The following is a 20,124-nucleotide window of genomic DNA, read 5'->3' as shown; positions in this document are numbered from 1 at the left end:
TAGAACACTGATCTTAATATCTTTTTATAGTATGAACTCATTCTTGCATCTTCATGGAGAATGACCAGCAGGGTTGTGAAATTAAACGTCTCAAATTACAAATATTCATAAAGTCAGTTTTAGAAAGGAAGAGTGACAGATCAGTTTATTTTGTTAATTTGGTACAATGAAACATTTGATCGCATCTTCTAATGCCATTTTCTTTCCCAAAAGCTTGGTTAAAGGCCATAAAGCATTCAAAGTTTCTTTGACTTAATGTTTTTTATTTACCAAAACAAACTGCATAAAGTTGGAACCTCTGCTTTTCTTAATTTCCCCTCAAAACCATGATAAGTAACACTTAGCACCACCAATAAAAACAGATATTGTGCACAGTTAACACTGACTAAAGAAGAATTGGTGAATATGAAAATATCAGACTACGGATCCAGAGCACTTTATGCATCCATACCCATTTTTCAGTAGAAGTACCAGAGAAAAGTAATAATAAATTGGAGAAAGTTAATATTACTATCATAATGCAGCAAACCGTCTTCTTTCAATTATTAGAAGGATAAGATTTTCTACAGGCGAACCAGAGCTCTAAGATCTACTTTCTAAGCGATCTAAGATCACACCTTTATGTGTGTGTATAAGTTTAAGCTTGGTTTCAAATCGTCATAGCTTTGTTGATAAGGACCTTTCGAACTGTTGACTGGAGAAAGTTGGGTGCATTATATTAAAATGATACATATGCAGAGCTTGTCTTTTGAACAATTTGGCACATTCACAGGTATTATATTAGTTCCACTTTATTCCATTTGTCGCCAAAAGAGGCGCTATATTCCACTCGCTATAGCTGTATCTAGTCGCCTTCTAATGACAACATAAACATGTACAGCACTAAACTGGAAAGCCGGAGTGCTAGGGTTCAGACATTCTCGCAATGGACACTTAACTAATTTGATAAAAACACAAATGGACATTAAAGAATATCAGGTAACAAAGCCGTATTGTTGTGCTTTATTATATTGGTGATGTATCGGAACCACAAACAGAAGGTCTCCTTCGGTTGTTCAACCTTCATAAAGTCCTCATAAAGAATGTGTAGCTAGTAGCTAAGATATCTGTACCTAGCATATATAGCTATAATTTTGAATTAACTAGCTAGCTGACTTAGAAAATATTAATATACGTATATCTTAATTAAGGCTCATATCAAGTATTATTATTATTATTATTATTATTATTATTATTATAAGCTAGTATTAAAGCTCGAAGCTGGAACGCACTAATTTTAGCTAGCTAGTTACACGAGTTAGCCATTAGCTACCAGTCGTCCCTTTAACGCTGCTAAAAACGGAAACGTCCTCATTTGCCACACTCGGCACCTTTAACGCAGCTGACAAACCTCACACGCTTTCTCTCCCCCATATCCTCTTCTCATCCTGTTGTCTTATTTTTTGTCAGAATGGGCACATGGATCCAAAGAGTATTGAAGACGAACCTTTACTCCGAGAAAACAGAAGGCGATTTGTCATATTTCCTATTCAGTACCCAGACATCTGGAAAATGTACAAACAAGCTCAGGCCTCGAACTGGACAGTAGAGGAGGTGAATTAACCTGCTTCATTGAATTTTGTGTTTATAAAACATGGAGTCATAAGCTCGCATGATTCGTATTTGTCAGTTTGACATTGAAAATAACTGAATACTTTGAATACTGTATAAATCTGGTACTCTTTGAAGCTATTTTGTGTGTGTGTTGTGTGTGTTTTTTTTTAAATGTAATTAACAGAGAATGGGTCATATCACTCAGGCACAAGCCACAATGTAGCGATTCAGAATGCTTAGGCACGGACTAGCTGGTTGGTACAGTGTTTTATGGAAGAGAGACATTAGTATGATATTTTTTGTTAGTCTTTCAGGGAATATATCATGGCTTTTTACTATTCAAATTTACAATGAAAGGTACTGTGTTTGTTACAGGAAAAGGTAAGGTTTTTTTTGTAGTTGGTTAAGGTCTGAATAAGTTTTCAGACAGAACAGCTTTCTTCATTAGCAAACCTACTGCAGTTTATTGCATCATTATATGATGGTAAATGTTATTGCATTGATGAATTTGTTAAAGGTACATTTGTAGCCTTACCTCAGTACATGGAATTCCTGTTTAAGCATACATAAGCATATGTAATACATTAATCACTTTTTATTACCCTAAATGAAGCAGTTTGTACTCAAACCTTTTAATCTGTCATTTAAAAAAAATAATTTTTTTGTTGCAGGTGGATTTATCAAAGGACCTGGCTCACTGGGATAGACTGAAGCCTGATGAGAAACACTTCATATCACATGTCTTGGCTTTCTTTGCAGCAAGTGATGGCATTGTCAATGAAAACCTGGTGAGGTCATCTTGCTCATAAATTTATTGCCAGTTTCAGAATAAAGTATACTGTCTTCACATCTTTTTTATAATGTTCCCCTGTTGTAAAATGTAGTGTATGTCTGCCATTATAATGGTTAAAAATAGGCCAAAAACAATTACTTAACATCTTTTTTAGCTTTATGTACAGTTTAATATAGGGTCACTATTATGTGAAATTAGTTACATGCTTCATTTTGCTATGCAATAATTTCAAACTTTAAATTAGACAGTATTGAAACTATTATCCAAATTTGTCAGAAATATCAAAGTTATTGTTATGATATGCAATTGTATGATTATGTTTATGATTGTGTCCAGGTACAGAGGTTCAGTCAGGAGGTACAGCTCCCAGAGGCTCGTGCTTTCTATGGCTTCCAGATCCTCATTGAGAATGTGCACTCTGAGATGTATAGCATGCTGATCAATACGTACATCAAGGACCTAAAGGAGAGGTAAGAGAACACCACTGGGCTCCAGTTATACTGACTGTCGGGTTAAACTGCAGCTAGTGCTCTACAGCGAATGTTCACATGCAGGTGTCAGGTGCAACATTTTTCTGTTGAAAACAGTTCTTGGGAGACCTTTTTTTTTTGGTAATGTGGTTTATTTGGGGGAAACATGCCAAATGGTGCAAATTTATATCAACAATAACACAAAGTAAGTTTGATATATAACAGTTGATTAGATATAACTTAATTAGTGGTTATAGAACAGGGAGAAACCCAATAGATAAAACACTTTCTAAAAAAGACATTCAACAATTCTTTAAACCCTTGCCTTCACTACATCATGTACTAATCATGCACCCAAAATATTATGGCTGAAGGAACATAGTCTGTGTGTCCTTTACATCATAAATTACACTGGTATTTCACATATTTGCTTTTACATAATTTTACTGTAACGTTCTAGGAATAATCTGGGCCAAGTCTCATGAGAGCAAAAATACTAAGACCATGTTCTACTAAAAGACAATGTGACACTTATTCTACGTTTTATGATGATTTCTGTGTTCAATGTATTTGGTAACTATATGTGCAAAAGAGCGATTTGCAGAGTATCCAGTTCTGCCACTCAAATCCAGTTCAGCACTATCTGTGATGTACAGAAATAGAGCAGGGAAGGCAGGTGATTGTAGAATTGATCTGTTTTATTAAACTGTTTAATGTCTTCAAACATCTTTTCCAGAGACTATTTGTTTAATGCCATTGAGACCATGCCTTGTGTGAAAAGAAAAGCGGATTGGGCTCTACAGTGGATCTCTGACACCCACTCTACCTTCGGCATGTAACAAAACTTACTTTAGTGTCTTGTCTAAAAGGACAAGCATCATTTATATCAATAAATTGTTTTGTTCAATCAGTTTAAAATAAAAAATACCAGAAATATGGCTGAGTTGAATCAAATAGAGTTAATTTAGTATTATTTGTTAGATAAATAATTCCCATTTTCATACTACTAACTGGTCCCCAGTTAGCTTTCATTCAGGATTAACTGTCTCTTTTCAAAGTGTAACTCTGGATATGAATTAATATTCATAGGGGAGAGATTAGTAGCATTTGCTGCAGTTGAAGGCATCTTTTTCTCTGGGTCATTTGCTGCCATCTACTGGCTGAAAAAAAGAGGTTTGATGCCTGGACTTACCTACTCAAATGAGCTTATTAGCAGAGATGAGGTAAATAGAGCTTTTGCTGTTGTTTTCTTTTTTATTTCTCCTCCTAGAACATAAACCTGATGATGCAATATACTCAAAAATGATCAAACATGTAAAAGCTATTCTAACCAACTGTGTAATTTCACAGGGTTTGCACTGTAATTTTGCCTGCCTTATGTACAGTTACTTGGTAAAGAAACCACCAGCTGACAGAGTGAGGGATATCATCACTAAAGCAGTTAGCATTGAACAGGTTAGTGCATTTAAAAAGACCTACTACTATCAGCTAATATTGCTTATGCAACTGTGTCATAATAACCATAACATTTGCTTGCTTTCCTAGGAGTTTCTGACTGAGGCTTTACCAGTTAACCTCATTGGGATTAATTGCCTTCTCATGAAACAGTACATCGAGTTTGTGGCTGACCGGTTGTTAACAGACTTACAAATGCCCAAGGTTAGTGATTTCTGTGCTTATACTGTTCTGTAATAATTTTCATGTTCATACCCTAGTGGCTACCAGTGTAGATGTTCATATTGTATCAGCTGCTGTTGCACACTGTGCCCTGTTATAGCTTTACATATATAAATATTATATATTTAGTGAAGTCAGTGTTCAAATTCTTTATACTTTTTCCCTCCAAAGGTATATCAGGCAGAGAACCCTTTTGATTTCATGGAGTCCATATCACTGGAAGGCAAAACCAACTTCTTTGAGAAGCGTGTAGCTGAGTACCAACGATTTGGAGTGATGTCAAATACAATGGACAGTAAATTCACTCTTGATGCAGATTTTTAATGCTTCGTGGTACTATAGAGAGTACTGGTGGACTACTCTAGTACTTGAGTAAAAGTAACGTTATTCATTTAGTCAAAATATTTAAAAGTATTTTTTTTACATGTTAACAAGCCAACTACTTGCTGTTGTTGTTGTTGTTGTTGTTACTATTATTTTTATTATTTAACTTGCTGAGAGCTTTAGGATAGAATGTGAACATCTTAAATGCTAGGTGCTGGAAATATCAGATTGCAAAACAAAAGTTTCTAAAGCAGTTATTTATATATATATTTATTGTAATATGTCATATGAAAAGCTAAAGGTGTTCTTTGCAAGTGTGGGTATCCAAGGGAATGTGACCTCAGTTGGACACAGTTTAAAGATTATAACATGAAAAGTTAAATATTTGGTCTTTAATGTGATAAAATGGTGATGTTTATAACCCTATCCAATATTCTTCATTCAGTTCAGCATAAGCAATACAAATTTTGTCATTGACACTTGAAACCTGCTGCATGAAATATGATACAGTGCACAAAGAAAAACACAATTCCTAAAGTAGGAAAAATCTAAAATACTCCCATTACTGAATTTACAGAAGTGTTTATTTATTTACAAGTTTGCTTTTTATTGTTTAACAAAATGTATGATTTGATTTTTGTATTTATAAGACTTCTTTTACTGTTCCTCTGTGTTCAGCTCAAAGTTTCAACTCAAAATTTTGAGACCGAATTTTAGTAAACCTTTGATATTATGTGATCACTCTTTTCTTTTTCTGGTTGATCATATGTTATTGATCCAAATATTTGTTTGCATGCTGATGCAAAAATTTCAAATCATAAACATGAAGAGAAGAAAAAAGTGTTATGTGCAGAATTACTACCACTCTGGATCAAAATGAAAGAGAAAGGCTATAAAATATGCTAAATGTTATATAGTATGCTTACAGATGGAAACTTATTCCAATACATTTCAATATACAATTAAGAAAATGACAAGATACTTCAAAAAATCTAGTGTGCAAAGCTCAAAAACTGCAGACTGTAACTGGTGTCATTATCAATGATGAGATATCACCTTTATTTAATTTGGCTCATACTGAGAGCCAACAAACTAAGGGGAAAAAAATGTTTTTAGTGACTTTATATGTGTATACATATGAGATGTTCAAAGACACATGACCACAATTATGCTTACAGGCAGTGGTCAGCAGTAATAAGTTTTGCTGTGATCTCAAATGTAGCCTTAACATATACAAAACTAGTTATGAGAGGAAATATAAAAATTGTTAATGAAATGTGGAAAATGATACATCAGTATTTGTTAGTGTCAGTGAAACAATCCAAACTGAAACATATGAACAATGTAATGTTATAATTGTTAATATATAATTTATAAAACAGAAGGGTGCCAGTTCAAATCCCACCACAGCCAGGTTGCCCCTGTTGGGCCCCTGAGCATGGCCCTTAACCCTCAGTTGGTCAACCTGTGTTCAGTCAGAATTGTAAGTCGCTTTGGATAAAAGAGTCAGCTAAATGCCAAAATGTATATGTAAATGTAATACTTTAGTAAATAGAACTGCTATACAACTTTCCCAGTAATTGTGCTTTTCTGGACTACTCTGGATGATTATGTTTAGGCAGTAACTCCTGTCGCCCCAGCCCTTTCAAGAGCAATCTGGTAGTTACTTCATGAGGCACAACATAACACAGTGCAACAGCGAAGTCCCTCCCCTAACACTGGAGCGGCGTCAGTCGCTGGCTGTCGTGTAGTGTGTGCGTGAGTCTGCGGGGTAAGATGGCAACGAGCTGGCAAGCTGTATCAGTGGAGCAAGCCGAAGTGATGGCCACTCGTCTCCGTCAGCTCGCATCTTCTGGATTGCACTTTCTCAATAATGAGTTCGGGATAGATTTGGGGTTGAAACCAGAGCTTTATCCGTCATGGGTAATCCTTTCGACGGCATTGTTCGGGATGATCGCGGCGGTCGCGCTGTCGTGGGTCGCGGCCTGCCATGGAGTCGGAAGGAGAAAACGAGGAGCTGTTGTAAGTGAAAGCGGCGCTAGCGTAACCGACATTGCGAAGGCCCCGTTGAAAAAGTCGGTCAAATCTGAAGAACCGAAGAAGAAGAATAAAAAGAAACCTGCTGACAAGGTAGTGCAGCCACCATTCATTCACTTTTCTGAATTTGAACCGATGTTAACTTTTGAGCGGTAATAAACGAATCTCGCTTCTTTTTTTTTTTTAGCGAGCTAGCGTCAGCTAGGCAGCCTAGTCATCGCTAGTTGGCTGGCTAGCAAGGGAGTTAGCCAGTTAGCTAGCGTTAACATGCTAGCGAAGTGACTCGAAACAAATTCGAAAAAAACGCTATTTGACAGCTAGCTTAGCTATTTATCTGTAGCTAGTGCAGTCTTACTATGTAGTTAATACTGCAGATTGTGGCTTGTTTGTTCCAAGTTAATTAGCTAGATAAGTTAGCGAAGTTACTTTTTTTGCACTTTTTGCAGACTTGCCTTAAGAGAACCTGTCAGCCTTTGTGAGCTAGCAGACGTAGCTTTCGATTTCTTTGCAGTTCATAAGAGTTTGAAGGCCTGGAATAAAAGGCAGTCGACCAGGAAAGTAAACTATTAGGTGTCATTTAACTGCAGCAAAAGACCCAACAAAATGGTAGAACGGTCCCTGAACAACGTGAAGAAATCAAAGCCGTGAAGGAGATCCCTAAAGAGTCACCACCACAACCACCCGCTGACGTTAAGGCTGATAAAGTAAGAACCTGAGTTGTAACACTACATATTGATTTTGGCCTATATTTAATAAAAGTGTTGTGCAGTTTAAATGAATTTTTGAGAAAGGGAAAAACTATTGCAGAATGGTGTAACATTGTAAGTGCATATATTTAAATGAAGACAGCTACCAAAGCGCATGTGATATTGCAAAAACAGACACGACAGTTGGAAGTAAGTTAATTCCTGTCAGATTGTACAAAGCACTGAAGGGGAAGGGGCGAATTATAGCTAGTTGCAGGACAAAGTTCTTATATCGAGGTCATTACTTAGTTCAGTCTGTAGGGATCTAGAAAGACTAGAGATCACTGTCACTGTTTTCAAGTATTTTAATATAAATCTAGCACATACACAATACCCTATACTTGATGTGTGTGTGTGTGTGTGTGTCTGTGTGTGTGTGTGTGTGTGTGTGTGCGCGTGTGATGCTTTTAACAATTTTATGTAGGCCAAGAAAAGTAAGAAGAAACCAAAACCAGAGGTCAAGCAAAACCAAGGTGTTTCCTGCACTGATGGAAAGGAGCCTGATGAAGGTACAACGCTTGGTATTGGTTTGTACCACAATATGGCAGTTTCACATACACGTTGTGAAGGTTAGAATTATCGGCATGGTTTAACACTGAGTTTGAATGCCCAGTGTAAAGATTTGGTTTCATGTCATTCTTCCAGTTAATTATTAGCTAAATCAGAGGCAGGTTAAATAACTACAGCACATTATTCAGTTAAGTAATTTTGTAATGGTCTGTCATCTGTATCTAATATTTATCCTAGAATTTTCATTACATGTGTCACATCAGTTAAAAGGTTTCAGGGCATATTCTTGCCATTGCAATTGGCCTAAAGTAGTTTGTGTCTGCAATGTTTCAATCAGTGGTAGCTTTGTAATTTATTAACTGTATTTAATTAGTTCAGTCACATTAGCTAAACATTTTTACACATTAGAAATGTGTGGAAGCAGTCAGCAGAATTAGTGAATGGTATTTCAGCATGTGTCTGAAACCAACTCCTTGAAAGGTGCTTGGGAAACAAAGATCAGCAACCGTGAGAAGAGGCAGCAGCGCAGGAAGGAGAAGGGCCCTGGAGACAACTCAGGAAGCCCTGGGGGTAGTAATCATGTCACCCAGCAGATAGAGCAGCCTTTGGTTGCAGCTCCAGTGAGCACCAAGAAGAACAAAGGTAAGCTGTTTTGGGATTTTTCCTTTTATTGCACATCAGTGCCACCAGTGAATTGATTTGACATTTAGTTTTTAAATTAAGCCACACTGCCTAAAGATGGAAGGAATGCTGTACAGTTGTTATACAAAATGTAAAAATTAATGCATAAATGACCATTGTATTTTGTTAGTAACTGTCAGTAATTATCAAAATAATCTTTTTCTTGAAAATCTTTCTTGAAAGAATCATTGAATTCAAAGGCTGGAAAGGCTGATGCCATTATAACACCAGGTAAAATTAGTTTTTTTCTTTTTTTCTTTCTTTTGGTTAGAAGGTTATTACTTGTTTTAGAGAGATGTCTAACAAATCATTTAATTTGTAGCACCAACCAACTGGAATGCTGTGAGACCTGTGAACAGTGGAGGATGGACTGAAATGTCAGTGAAGCCTCCATCTAAAGTGAGTGCTTCAGACTGTCAGAAGTGGTCTGTTGACATGAAGACATCTGGACACAGGAACTCTGAGCCCTTGGCCTGGGGGCAGGATTCAGAGGGTAAAGGAATAATGTTGCTTATCTGACATATAAAAGAGATAATGTGGTTTGGATTTTACGATGATGATGTGCAAATGTGACCAAAAAGGGAACCATCCTAAAAAGCAGAATGTTTGTTAGTACAACAGTAAATTTATCAAATCCTGAAAAGCTATAACCAGTAATGTTAAAAGTTGAGAAGGCTGGGAATATGTCAGGCAAATACACAGAACAGGACACAACTCACTTCTTCAGGGGCATATGATGTTTCAACATAATTTATTTGCTAACAGTGATTGCTCAAAACCTTGCACCATAGCTGCTCAGTGGACATCTTAATAATTTTCCATATGTCAGTTGCAAAATATAGCATAAATTCTCATATATGCATATATGATTATACATGGTATAAAGTCTATAAAGGCAGTGGATGCTGCTGCTTTTAGGAGGCACATGGACTGGCATGGATGGGAGAATTAAGACTGACCTGAACCCATTGAGCTTTCCCATGCTTGGATTAAAACAATCAGGTATTAATTATAGTTTGTTCTTTTTAGAATCCTGCACAAATGTTCTATTCTTTTCCCTTTTTGTTTCTGAATTTCATATATTTACGGTGAATCACAGACTTTTAGCAAATCTTGCCTTTTAATGTTAGAATAATTAAAACTAAAAATGAATAATTCTTCATGTCTTACTTTGTCATAATGACCTGCTGAAAGTAGATTCAAGTAAATTAGAAAAATTTTAAATTGAGGTTTAATCCAAATGCTGAGTACTCACAGGTATGTGATTGTTATACGAGGCCACAGTGTCGGTGGGTCAAAGATCTGGTACTATAATGTTTTTATATACAAACTGAATTCTAATGTGTACATTTTCAGCACTTGAGGTCTGTTGAAGAAATGTATAAACCTTGATTAAATTTTAAAAGACTGATGCTTCAGATCAGGAAGTTTGATTCAGATGTTTTCACTGTGATGTTTCCTGAAATGTTTCCACTGGTTCAGCCCTAAATTATTTTGTTAATGTTAATAAGCAAGTACATGAAGTAAGGCAAATTATTATGGAATGAAACTATAACTACAAAATGGCATCTTTTTTGTCTCTCTTTTTTTCCCCCTCTCTTATCTTTATTTTATGTCACAGCTGGAGAACCTGTGACTCAGGCTTCTGCTGACATAGGAAAATGGGACCGCATAGCCACTGTTGACGAGTGGTCTGGATTCAGTAAGACTAAGTAGTAACTTAAAGTAAATAACTGCACATGATTTGCTCAGCACATGGTTTGATCAATATAGCCATCACAAATGCATGCATAAGTTTTCTCCATACAAATTTACCAATTTGTTTTAGACAGTATATGTAATGAACTGATATGATTTCAGATGGTTTAGGAGCTGTGGATCCAAGTTCGGACTGGAATGCCCCAGCTGAGCTGTGGGGGAACTATGAAGAACCTAAAGCAGAGACGCTTGTTCCCAAAGAGACACCTGTATCCCAGCCATCCAGGGTCAGTCAAATAATAGTGTAGATCTTTACTGTCACTCATTCCATATTTTTGCTCTCGCACATTTTAGTAGAGCTGGAAGAAAGTGTTTGGCCTTTTCGATATTTTGTTTCAAAACAATAATTCAGTTTTTATTTGATTAGTCTATTTGACCACTATTTATTATTTAAACATTGTCTATTTCAGCTTTGCAGATAGGCTACACAGTTACAAACATTGAGCAGGTCAATTTTTGACATTTGTTTGCATTTTAAAGTCTAGCCATTGGAACTAGGATGGTAAGTTACATCACAGAGTGAAGTGAATTGCTTAGTTAGGATAGCTGTTCTGTCTTAATCAGATAAATCTAGAGCTACTTCATTAAATAGTTATCCAAGAGGCTTACATTTGCATCCATCAATAGATACAGAATTTTATCATTTTTAACTGCTGCTTTAAAATGATAAAATGAAATAGAATGGTAGAGATTTTAAAGTTTTATTTCCCTTTCTAACTACTGTATACCAACATTTCCTAGTGTACATGCATGCTCTCCCAAATGTCACGTTATTCGCAACCCCTTTACCTGTTCAGTAACACTTTTAAGATATCCTCAATGATTGTGGGGTTATTGATTTGGACCTGAAATTTCAGCTTTGTGGTGTAGCTTACTCTGTAATACATGCCTCAGTTACAGGAGTCCGATGATGATGATGATGATAAAGAGAAGGAAGATCCTTCTGGAAGTAGCAAGTCCAAAAGAAAAAAGAAAAAGAAGAAGAAGCCAGAGGATGAAAATGTATTGTCCCATGTAAGACTTTACTTAGCAATGCTTATTGCTGTAGTATTAAAAAAGTTATCAAATTAAAATACATTTCGACAGATTCTTTATCATCTGTGCAGGAATACTTTGCATACACAGCTGTGTCCAAAACCACCTGTTGTGTACATTAATACAATTTTGAAAGTGTGTTTTGCATAGGTGGTGAAGTTGTGTGTTTATGTGCAGGTGACCATTGAGGGTTTAATTAAACCCACAGAGAGCATAGCCATCAAACCCTGTCCTCATGTGCCACTAGAGGAGCCAGTCAAGCAGAATGCCACTCCACTGTCCAGTCAGAGTGAGTACTTGAACTCAAAATGTATGAGTGATCTGGCTAAGATGCCGTTTGATTTATTATTAGAGGCTTAAGGTATGTCATAACATTAATACATCTAAATAAGAGAACGCATGTCTATAAGTGAAGCAACATATGTGAACCAGATGCTTGTATGTACACCATAACTGTTTTAAAGCAGTTAGAAGAGAATACTTTTTAGTGCCATATACTGCAGTAAGAGATGTAGATATACTTTACTGCAGCGTACTGACATTTTCGCATACACATTTTCCTATTACAATTCAAACTTGTAGTGAAGTACACAAGGTTTCCAAAGTAATAGGATGTTTTCAGACAGAGGTTCTGAAAGAACCTTCCTGCCAACTCCCTGCTTTTTTCAATGGATATTATTTGTTTATATATGGTCATCCCTAATAAAGATGGTTTGGGAGCTTTAAAACATTTAAAATATATTCTCTTATGAATGTCATAATGTGTTTAAGTCTGAATTGATTCACCTTTGACTTCAACTCCTACTCACTAATAAGAGGATTTAGTATGGGTACTAAAATGGGCCCATCCTATGCAAACCTTTTTGTTGGATTTGTTGAGAAACTATTTTGACAATATTCTGCACCTGTATCTCTAGTATTTCTGAGAGACATTTATAACATTTTTGTTTTTTCTATATGCACATTTGAAGAGCTCCAGCAGTTCATTTCTACTTTTTCCAAGTTCCATCCAGCTCTGGCATCTACATGGAATATAGCATACCCTGGCATGGGGATAACCTTTTTGGAAGTTCACCATCTATTATAAACCTATAGACTACTTCCTATTTGCAGATCTCCATCCCTTACTCACAGTGAGAATGAAGACTTCCTCTGGAGAAGTATGGAAATGTGTGAATATTTTCAGAATTGTGGGTTTCCTATAGAAGTCATATATGACTTCTTTGCTTGTGTTTTACCTGCTCAGAGAGTGGACACACTGATCTATAAACAGTCTACTGTTAAGACTACAAGAATTCCTTTGCTGCTGACTTAACAGTGGGTAATATTGTACTTGAACATTTTAGAATTCTCCAGTATGATGCAGAGACTACATCCAGTAATCTACAGACGAGACAAAACATGAAAGACATGCTTGTCAGGAATGAGATAAATGACCAGATAATAACTGGTACTGTAGCTTGTAACCTCTCTAGATGTGCCACATATAAATTTATTAAAACAACCACTAATAACTGGCCCAAAAGGATCACTTATCATCACCCATTCATCCTCATGCATCACTGCAGGGAGTTGTCTGCTGTATTACTTGCAAGAGATGTAATCAGCTTTATATTGGAGAAACCAAGAGAAGGCTTGCTGATTGGTTGCAAGGCATTTTAATAATGGTGAACACTGCATTAATGACATCTGGTTGCATTGCCAGTTGTTTCAATGGCAGCAATAAAATTAGGAAACTCAAAGAAAAGGAACTGATCTACACTCTTGGAACTTTAGATGCCCATGGAATGAATGTTAAGATTTAAACATCTACTTTTTCTATTATAAACTGCTTTCTACTCCTACAAATTCAGAAGCACTTTGTTTGCACATCTGAAGAAGAACCTCTGTCGAAATGTACTGGTTCTCTGGAAACCTTGTGTTCTTCACTACAGTTTTTAATCTCATGTAGATGTTTCTCTTTAATTCCACAGAGAAACCTGATCAGAATTGGGAACCAGTGAAGCAAGTTCAAAGGAAAAAGGCTAGAAGAGAAACATGAACTACCAGGAAATCTTATGCAAAAGGATTGTCAAAAATGGTTATGCAATAATTTTTAGAGTAATGAATTTTATACTGAATACATTTACTGTACTATTCAAAATCCCAAAAAGCCAAAAATAATCACAGAAAACAAGAGTGATCTTTAGATCATAAAACTACTAATGTGCACTATGCTACGCTGATGTAGAAGAATTATCATTCTTAGTATCACACGCAGTGCAGTAACAGATCAAAGCTTTTTCCAACAACTACTTTTGCATTGTTTATTATATAATTTGGGAAACCTTTTTGATGTTTACTTTTTTTGGTTTGTTTATTCCATTTGATTAGTTTCATGTGGCACAATTGTACTGCTAAATTACATCTGGCAATATTGTCGGGTAGCAGTTAGTGCTAGGAGCCACTGAGAGGTGCTGTGAGTCAGTATGAGGTATAATGAAGTACTTTAGAGTCAACAGTGGGGTCAGGGAAAAATTCATAGAACACTGCTTATTTGTGATCTGGCTTGGGGCAAGAGGAGACTTTAAGTTAGTATACAGATATTTCTAACACTAAAATAGTGTTTTTTATTTCTGTCCCAAGTATATCTCTTCCCTTTGAAATAAACTGCACACACCTTTTGATAAATAAGCATCATCTTACCATGTCAACTGTCAAATGAATTTTTGTCTAGCAACCTCTGTAGTAGAAAAAGCCACGCCATATGTACAGATTTATTAAGGGCTTTTTTCTATAATTCTTTAATTGCACTGTGCTGAAAGGTTGTAAAAGTTTATTTTAATTTTCCGATCTTGAAATGAAATGTTGAAATGTGAAGACGTAATTTTTGTTTAATATTGTTTGATATATTGTATTAAGTTGGTCAAAGTGATTTTAATGGAGAGATGGTAAGAGAAGCTTTACTTGCCACTAAAATAGTACCAGTAACAGGAATCTGTTGCCTTAATATGTTCTTTGTAGTGTGTGCATCTAATTCTCATTTCAAGTCTTCGTGACAGGAGCTGTGGAATTGATTTATTTCAATTTTGATGTCAGAACTGCACTTACTGTTGCACGGATCTTATAACTATACATAATCAAATGTGTCCAGATTCTTTTTTCCTACTCAAATAGCTACTATCTGGATAAAGGCTTTAATGAATAAGAATTTGTCAGAACAAAAAAATATTGGACTTCCTTCAGCCTTTTTTTTCTTTGTTTCCTTTTTAGGCTTTTAGCCTTAAGAATTTTAAATGCATCCATATGTGGATTGACTGGGTGTTTATCGCATGGTCATTTTATAAACTGCGATAGATACTGTTATCTGAGGTACTCTGGTTTAGAATCAGACACCTGCCTTAGTTTTTCATTAGATGGGTGACTAAACCAATGTATTCATATCTTTCTCCAGTTTATGGATCTAAGAATGATCATGTTTACTTAAGTCAATGCAATATTTCTATGTTGGTTTGTTAAAAATAAATGAAACATTTGATCAGTTATTTCATGTGATCATTTCTTTACCACATCACAGATGTCACCTTTTACCTGTTTAATCCCATCCATAAGATTCAAGTTCAATGTTTATTTGTCACATACATAGTCATACACAGTATAACTCTGGAACTGCCAATCTGCTGTCCAGAAAGCTGACTTCATTAGCATCCTTCCACTTCCTTCACTTCCTGGCTCTAACAGAAACATGGATCACCCCTGAGAATTCGGCGACTCCGGTTGCCCTGTTCTCTGCCTTTTCAATTACCCATTCTCTGAGGCGTCTTGGCAGGTGTGGTGGCACAGATGTACTAATGTCTTGAGAGTGGCGTTTCACTCCATTTTCCTTCTCTACACATTCCATCTTCTCTTGAATTTCATGCCATTACAGTGTATTTCCCCACCAAACTTATCATTGTCATCTACCACCCTCCAGGTTCCCTAGATCACCTCATTGATGAGCTCGACATCTTTCTGAGTAAATTCCCCATTGAAGGAAATCCACTCATTCTCCTTGGTGACTTCAACCTTTCATCAGACAAGCTGCATTCCTCCTGCATCCTTCCGCTGTTGACAGCATTTGACCTCACCCTCAACCATTCTTCTCCGACGCAGAAAGCGGGCAATGTCGTGGACCTGATCTTCACCCATACCACCACAACATCGGACATTGCAGTCAGCCCCCTCCACCTCTTGGACCATCACTTTCTATCTTTCTCTCTTTCCATCCAGTCCTCTCCAACATGTTCCTCCTCCCTCCATCGCAATCTGCACTCCATAGCTCCCTCTTCCCTTACTTCTACTATTTTGTCCACCCTTCCTCACCCTGACTCTCTATCCTCTTTCTGTTTGGATACAGTTACAAATACTTTCATTTCTACACTCTCCTCATCAATGAATCTTCTGTGCCCTCTCTCCTCTAGACCTGCTAAGTCCTCCCCACCTGCCCCCTGGCTAACAGAAACACTTTGCTGCCACAGGAGAGAACTAAGGACTGCAGAGAGGCGGTGGAGGAAATCTCTCATAGATTCAGACCTCAGCTCATACACGTCTCTCCTTTCCAAGTTCTCACTGGAAGTAACATCTGCAAAGTAATCCTACTACAGAGAGAAATTCGAATCATCATCTGATCCATGCAAACTCTTCACTATTTTTTCTTCTCTCCTTAATCCTCCCCCTCCCTCTCCTTCCTCATCTTTTACTCTGGAGGATTTTATCATCTTCTTTGAGGAGAAGGTTGCAGCAATCCACGAGTCCTTTTCCTCTGTTCCCACCCCTCCAACCAATATGCATTCCCCAAAATCCAACTCTCTGACTTCTTTTTCTCCTCTCTCCACAGATGAAATTCTTCAACTCCTGACTTCCAGCAATCTGACTACATGTCCACTGGATCCAATTCCTTCTGCTCTGTTCCAGACAATCACAAGAGATCTGCTTCCTTTCATCTCTCTCATCATCAACAACTTCTTATCTTTTGGATATGTGCCTACTGCATTCAAAACCGCCAGGGTGGTACCAATCCTCAAGAAGGCCACACTTGACAGCTCCAGTGTTACCAACTACAGACCAGTATCACTTCTCTCTTTCCTCTCAAAAGTCCTTGAACAAGCAGTTATAACAATTGTCTCTTTTTCTCATCCAGAACCAGCTGCATGATCGCAATCAGTCTGGCTACAAACCGGCACATTCTACAGAAACGGACCTCGTAGCAGTGACTGAGAAACTTCATGACGCTAAAGCTGCCAAACAGTCATCTGCTTTGATTCTTCTAGACCTTTCAGCAGCCTTTTACACAGTGAACCACAACATTCTTCTCTCTGTTCTTTCCAGGCTTGGTGTGACTAGCTCTGCTTGGAGATGGTTTCAGTCCTATCTGGATGGACGGTCCTATTAGATGACATGGAGAGGATCCACATCCAAGCCGTGTAGACTCTCCACTGGTGTTCCACAAGGCTCAGTATTGGGCCCCCTTCTCTTTGTATACTCGTTCTCTTGGTGATGTAATATCTTCTCATGGTTTCTCCTACCACTGCTATGCCGATGACACTCAATTATTTTTTTCTTTTCCACCTGACATCGCATATGGATGACAGCCCACCACTTGAAGCTCAACCCCAGTAAAACCGAGCTTCTGTTCATCCCACGTACTCCTAACCCTTACCATGACCTCACTGTTTCCTTTGAGAACTCCCTGGTATTACCATCCAAAGCTGCCCATAGCCTGGGCGTAACTTTGGACAACCAGTTGTCGTTCTCAACTCATGTTTCTAATCTAACCCGGTCTTGCAGATTCCTCCTTTGTAACATACGAAGGATTCAACCCTTTCTTTCGCAGGAAGCTACCCAGGTGCTTGTGCAGTCTCTTGTGATCTCAAAGCTAGACTACTGCAACTCACTACTTGCTGGTCTTTCTCTAAGAGCCATCAAACGTCTACAACTTGTCCAGTATACAGCAGCAAGACTGGTCTTCAATCTTCCGAAGTTCACAGGTTACTCCACTGCTGCGCTCCCTTTATTGGCTCCCTGTAGCTGCACACATCAGATTTAAAACCTTGATGCTTGCCTACAAAGTCAAAAATGGACCAGCCCCTTCATACATGAGGTCAATGGTCAAAGCCCGATCCGTACCTCAAGTAGTTTGAACCTCAAGTATGGCTCGGCTTGAAATACCTTGCTTCACGTCTCATGGGCAACAAGCATTTTCTGTCCTGGCTCCAAGATGATGGAATGAACTCCCACTTGCTGTCCGGACAGCAGAGTCCCTTGCAGTCTTCAAACGCAGACTAAGGACCCATCTATTTGCAAAATATTTGAAGGACAACTGACACTGCTCCCTTATTGACTGAATAATTTAGTAATTTAGTACTTATTGTAGGGCACTGTTTATGTTGTTTAACAAACTCTAGCACTTATTGTTTATAGCACTTATCATTGTTTAAGATAGACCTTATGTATTTTGCACTTCTAGGTATCAGCATTCATCCCTATATTCTATAGTATTCTAGTTCATTGGTATGTTTAATTCTAACCTACTGTACAGTACTTGGATATCTTCTATGAGTAAATGACAAAGCACTTTTGTAAGTCGCTCTGAATGAGAGCGTCTGCTAAATGCCATAAATGTAAATGTAACTGGCAGTGAAATGCCTTTGGTGACTGCTCTGCCTGTAGTCTGTAGCCAAGGAGAGATACATAAAATATGCAGATCAGGGAAACGGATGCGCATTAATGAATAAATATTGTCCAGATAAATAAAGAATGGAAAGGGAGTGTAAGGATATGCATATATACAATGAAAATATAATTTACAGTTTTTACAATTTTTTATGCACAGTTCATCAGAGTCCCCACAGTTCATCAGTTGCCTTGATTCAGGGCCCGAATGGCCTGCAGGAAGAAGCTCCTCTTCAGTCTGTCTGTGTTGGTCTTCAGGGAGCGAAAGTGCTTCCCTGACCTCAACAGAGAGAAGAGCCTATTGTTGGGATGGGTGGGGTCCTTCACAATCCTCCTGGCCTTGGTCTGGCACTGCAGGTCAGGCAGTTCCATATGAATGATGTGCTCTGCTGAACGCACCACCCTCTGGAGTGCTTATCTGTCCTGCTTGGTGCTGTTCCCAAACCAGGCTGTGATGTTCCCCATGAGGATGCTCTCAATAGTGCAGGTGTAGAAGTTCCGCAGCACCTTGGAGGGCAGTCTGAAGTCTCTTAGGTGTCTGAGATGGTAAAGACGCTGATGAGCCTACTTTGCCAGGGAGTTGGTGTGGTGGGACCAGGACAGGTCCTGCGAAATGTGAACTCCACCATGGTTCTGTTGATGCTCATGGGTCGGTAGTGCTGCTCCTGCTTCTTGCTGCAGTCTACAATCAGCTCTTTTGTCTTGTTCAGGAGGAGATTATTTTCCTGGCACCAGTTCTCCAGGTGTTTAATCTCCTCCAGGCCCTCTTGTCATTGCCTGAGATCAGGCCCATGACAACGGTATCATCAGCGAACTTGACGATGGTGGTAGAGCTGGAAGTGGCCACGCAGTCCTAGGTGTACAGTGAATAGAGCGTGGGGCTTAGGACACAACCCTGGGGAGCTCCAGTGCTGAGGGTGAGGGTCGATGAGACGCAGTTGCCCACTTGTACTGATTGTGGTCTTTTAGGAAGTTGGAGATCCAGTTACGCAGGGATGGATGCAGTCCTATATTCTCCAACTTAGTAGTGAGTCTGGAGGGGATGATAGTGTTAAATGCTGAACTGTAGTCAACAAACATCATTTTAACCTAATTACCCCTCGCTTTGTCCAGGTGGGTCAGTGTGAAGCAGATGTGTAATTGCATCATCAGTAGAGCGGTTGTGGCAGTATACAAACTGCAGTGGGTCCAAGGAGGCTGGCAGTGAAGTGGTGATGAAGTCTCTGACTAACTTTTCAAAGCACTTCATCACAACCGATGTGAGGGCAACGAGATGGTAGTCGTTGAGGCTGGAAGGCTGAGGTTTCTTTGGGACAGGGACGATGGTGGATTGCTTGAAGCAGGATTGAGCAGGTTGAAGATGTGGGTGAATACCGGGGCTACCTGGTCTGTGCGGGCTTTGAGGACTCTACTGCAGATGCCGTCTGGTCCCGCCACCTTCCTGGTATTCACTCTTTGAACAATCTCCTCACGCCACTCTCCGTGATGATGAGAGGGTACTGGCCTATGGTGGGCTCTGCACTACATTGAAATGATAGCGGCAGTCAGACAAATACTACAGGAAGATAGTATGGATTCAGAATCTGGCCAACTAATCATTTCGTGGAGTCTTGATGCTTTAATCTCATTTCTTTTATAATGTATGGGACATTAAAGGTGCAATAAGCCATTTTCCCAAGGACGATTCATGTTACGAAAGAGCCATTATACTGACAGCTAGTGGCCTGAATGTTTCAGATATTCTGTACTAAATCTATTTTATACATGGCTATTTCCATGTGGGGGACATGATATTCACATAAACTGGTTC

The 20,124-nt window shown here is 38.3% G+C and overlaps 2 protein-coding genes across 4 annotated transcripts; both read left to right on the top strand.

Annotated features, from left to right (window-relative positions):
- Positions 1–406: 406 nt before the first annotated feature.
- On the top strand, positions 407–5,590 carry rrm2b (ribonucleotide reductase M2 b). The gene is made up of 9 exons (XM_027006341.3): positions 407–978; positions 1,450–1,593; positions 2,265–2,381; positions 2,723–2,856; positions 3,593–3,687; positions 3,946–4,079; positions 4,207–4,311; positions 4,402–4,515; positions 4,705–5,590. Exons 1-9 carry the CDS (start codon positions 958–960, stop codon positions 4,855–4,857), a joined length of 1,017 nt encoding a protein of 338 aa, XP_026862142.2. The 5' UTR covers positions 407–957; the 3' UTR covers positions 4,858–5,590.
- A 1,001-nt stretch (positions 5,591–6,591) lies between these two features.
- mtdha (metadherin a) lies at positions 6,592–15,148 on the top strand. Of its 3 annotated transcripts, none has more exons than XM_027006369.3 (12): positions 6,592–6,987; positions 7,482–7,598; positions 8,065–8,149; positions 8,631–8,792; positions 9,015–9,062; positions 9,154–9,324; positions 9,750–9,833; positions 10,453–10,533; positions 10,692–10,816; positions 11,484–11,603; positions 11,802–11,913; positions 13,576–15,148. In XM_027006369.3, exons 1-12 carry the CDS (start codon positions 6,634–6,636, stop codon positions 13,587–13,589), a joined length of 1,473 nt encoding a protein of 490 aa, XP_026862170.2. In that variant the 5' UTR covers positions 6,592–6,633; the 3' UTR covers positions 13,590–15,148. The 3 variants fall into 3 exon arrangements, with proteins under 3 accessions (XP_026862170.2, XP_081558825.1, XP_026862169.2); XM_027006368.3 differs by having other exon boundaries at positions 6,593–6,987; positions 13,598–15,148; XM_081702699.1 differs by lacking the exon at positions 9,750–9,833 and having other exon boundaries at positions 13,598–15,148.
- The last annotated feature ends 4,976 nt before the right edge of the window (positions 15,149–20,124 follow it).

The sequence above is a fragment of the Electrophorus electricus genome, chromosome 2, assembly GCF_041902795.1.
Source record: "Electrophorus electricus isolate QZ-2024a chromosome 2, ASM4190279v1, whole genome shotgun sequence".
NCBI classification, from domain to species: domain Eukaryota; kingdom Metazoa; phylum Chordata; class Actinopteri; order Gymnotiformes; family Gymnotidae; genus Electrophorus; species Electrophorus electricus.
This window is presented reverse-complemented; position numbering and strand designations above follow the sequence as displayed.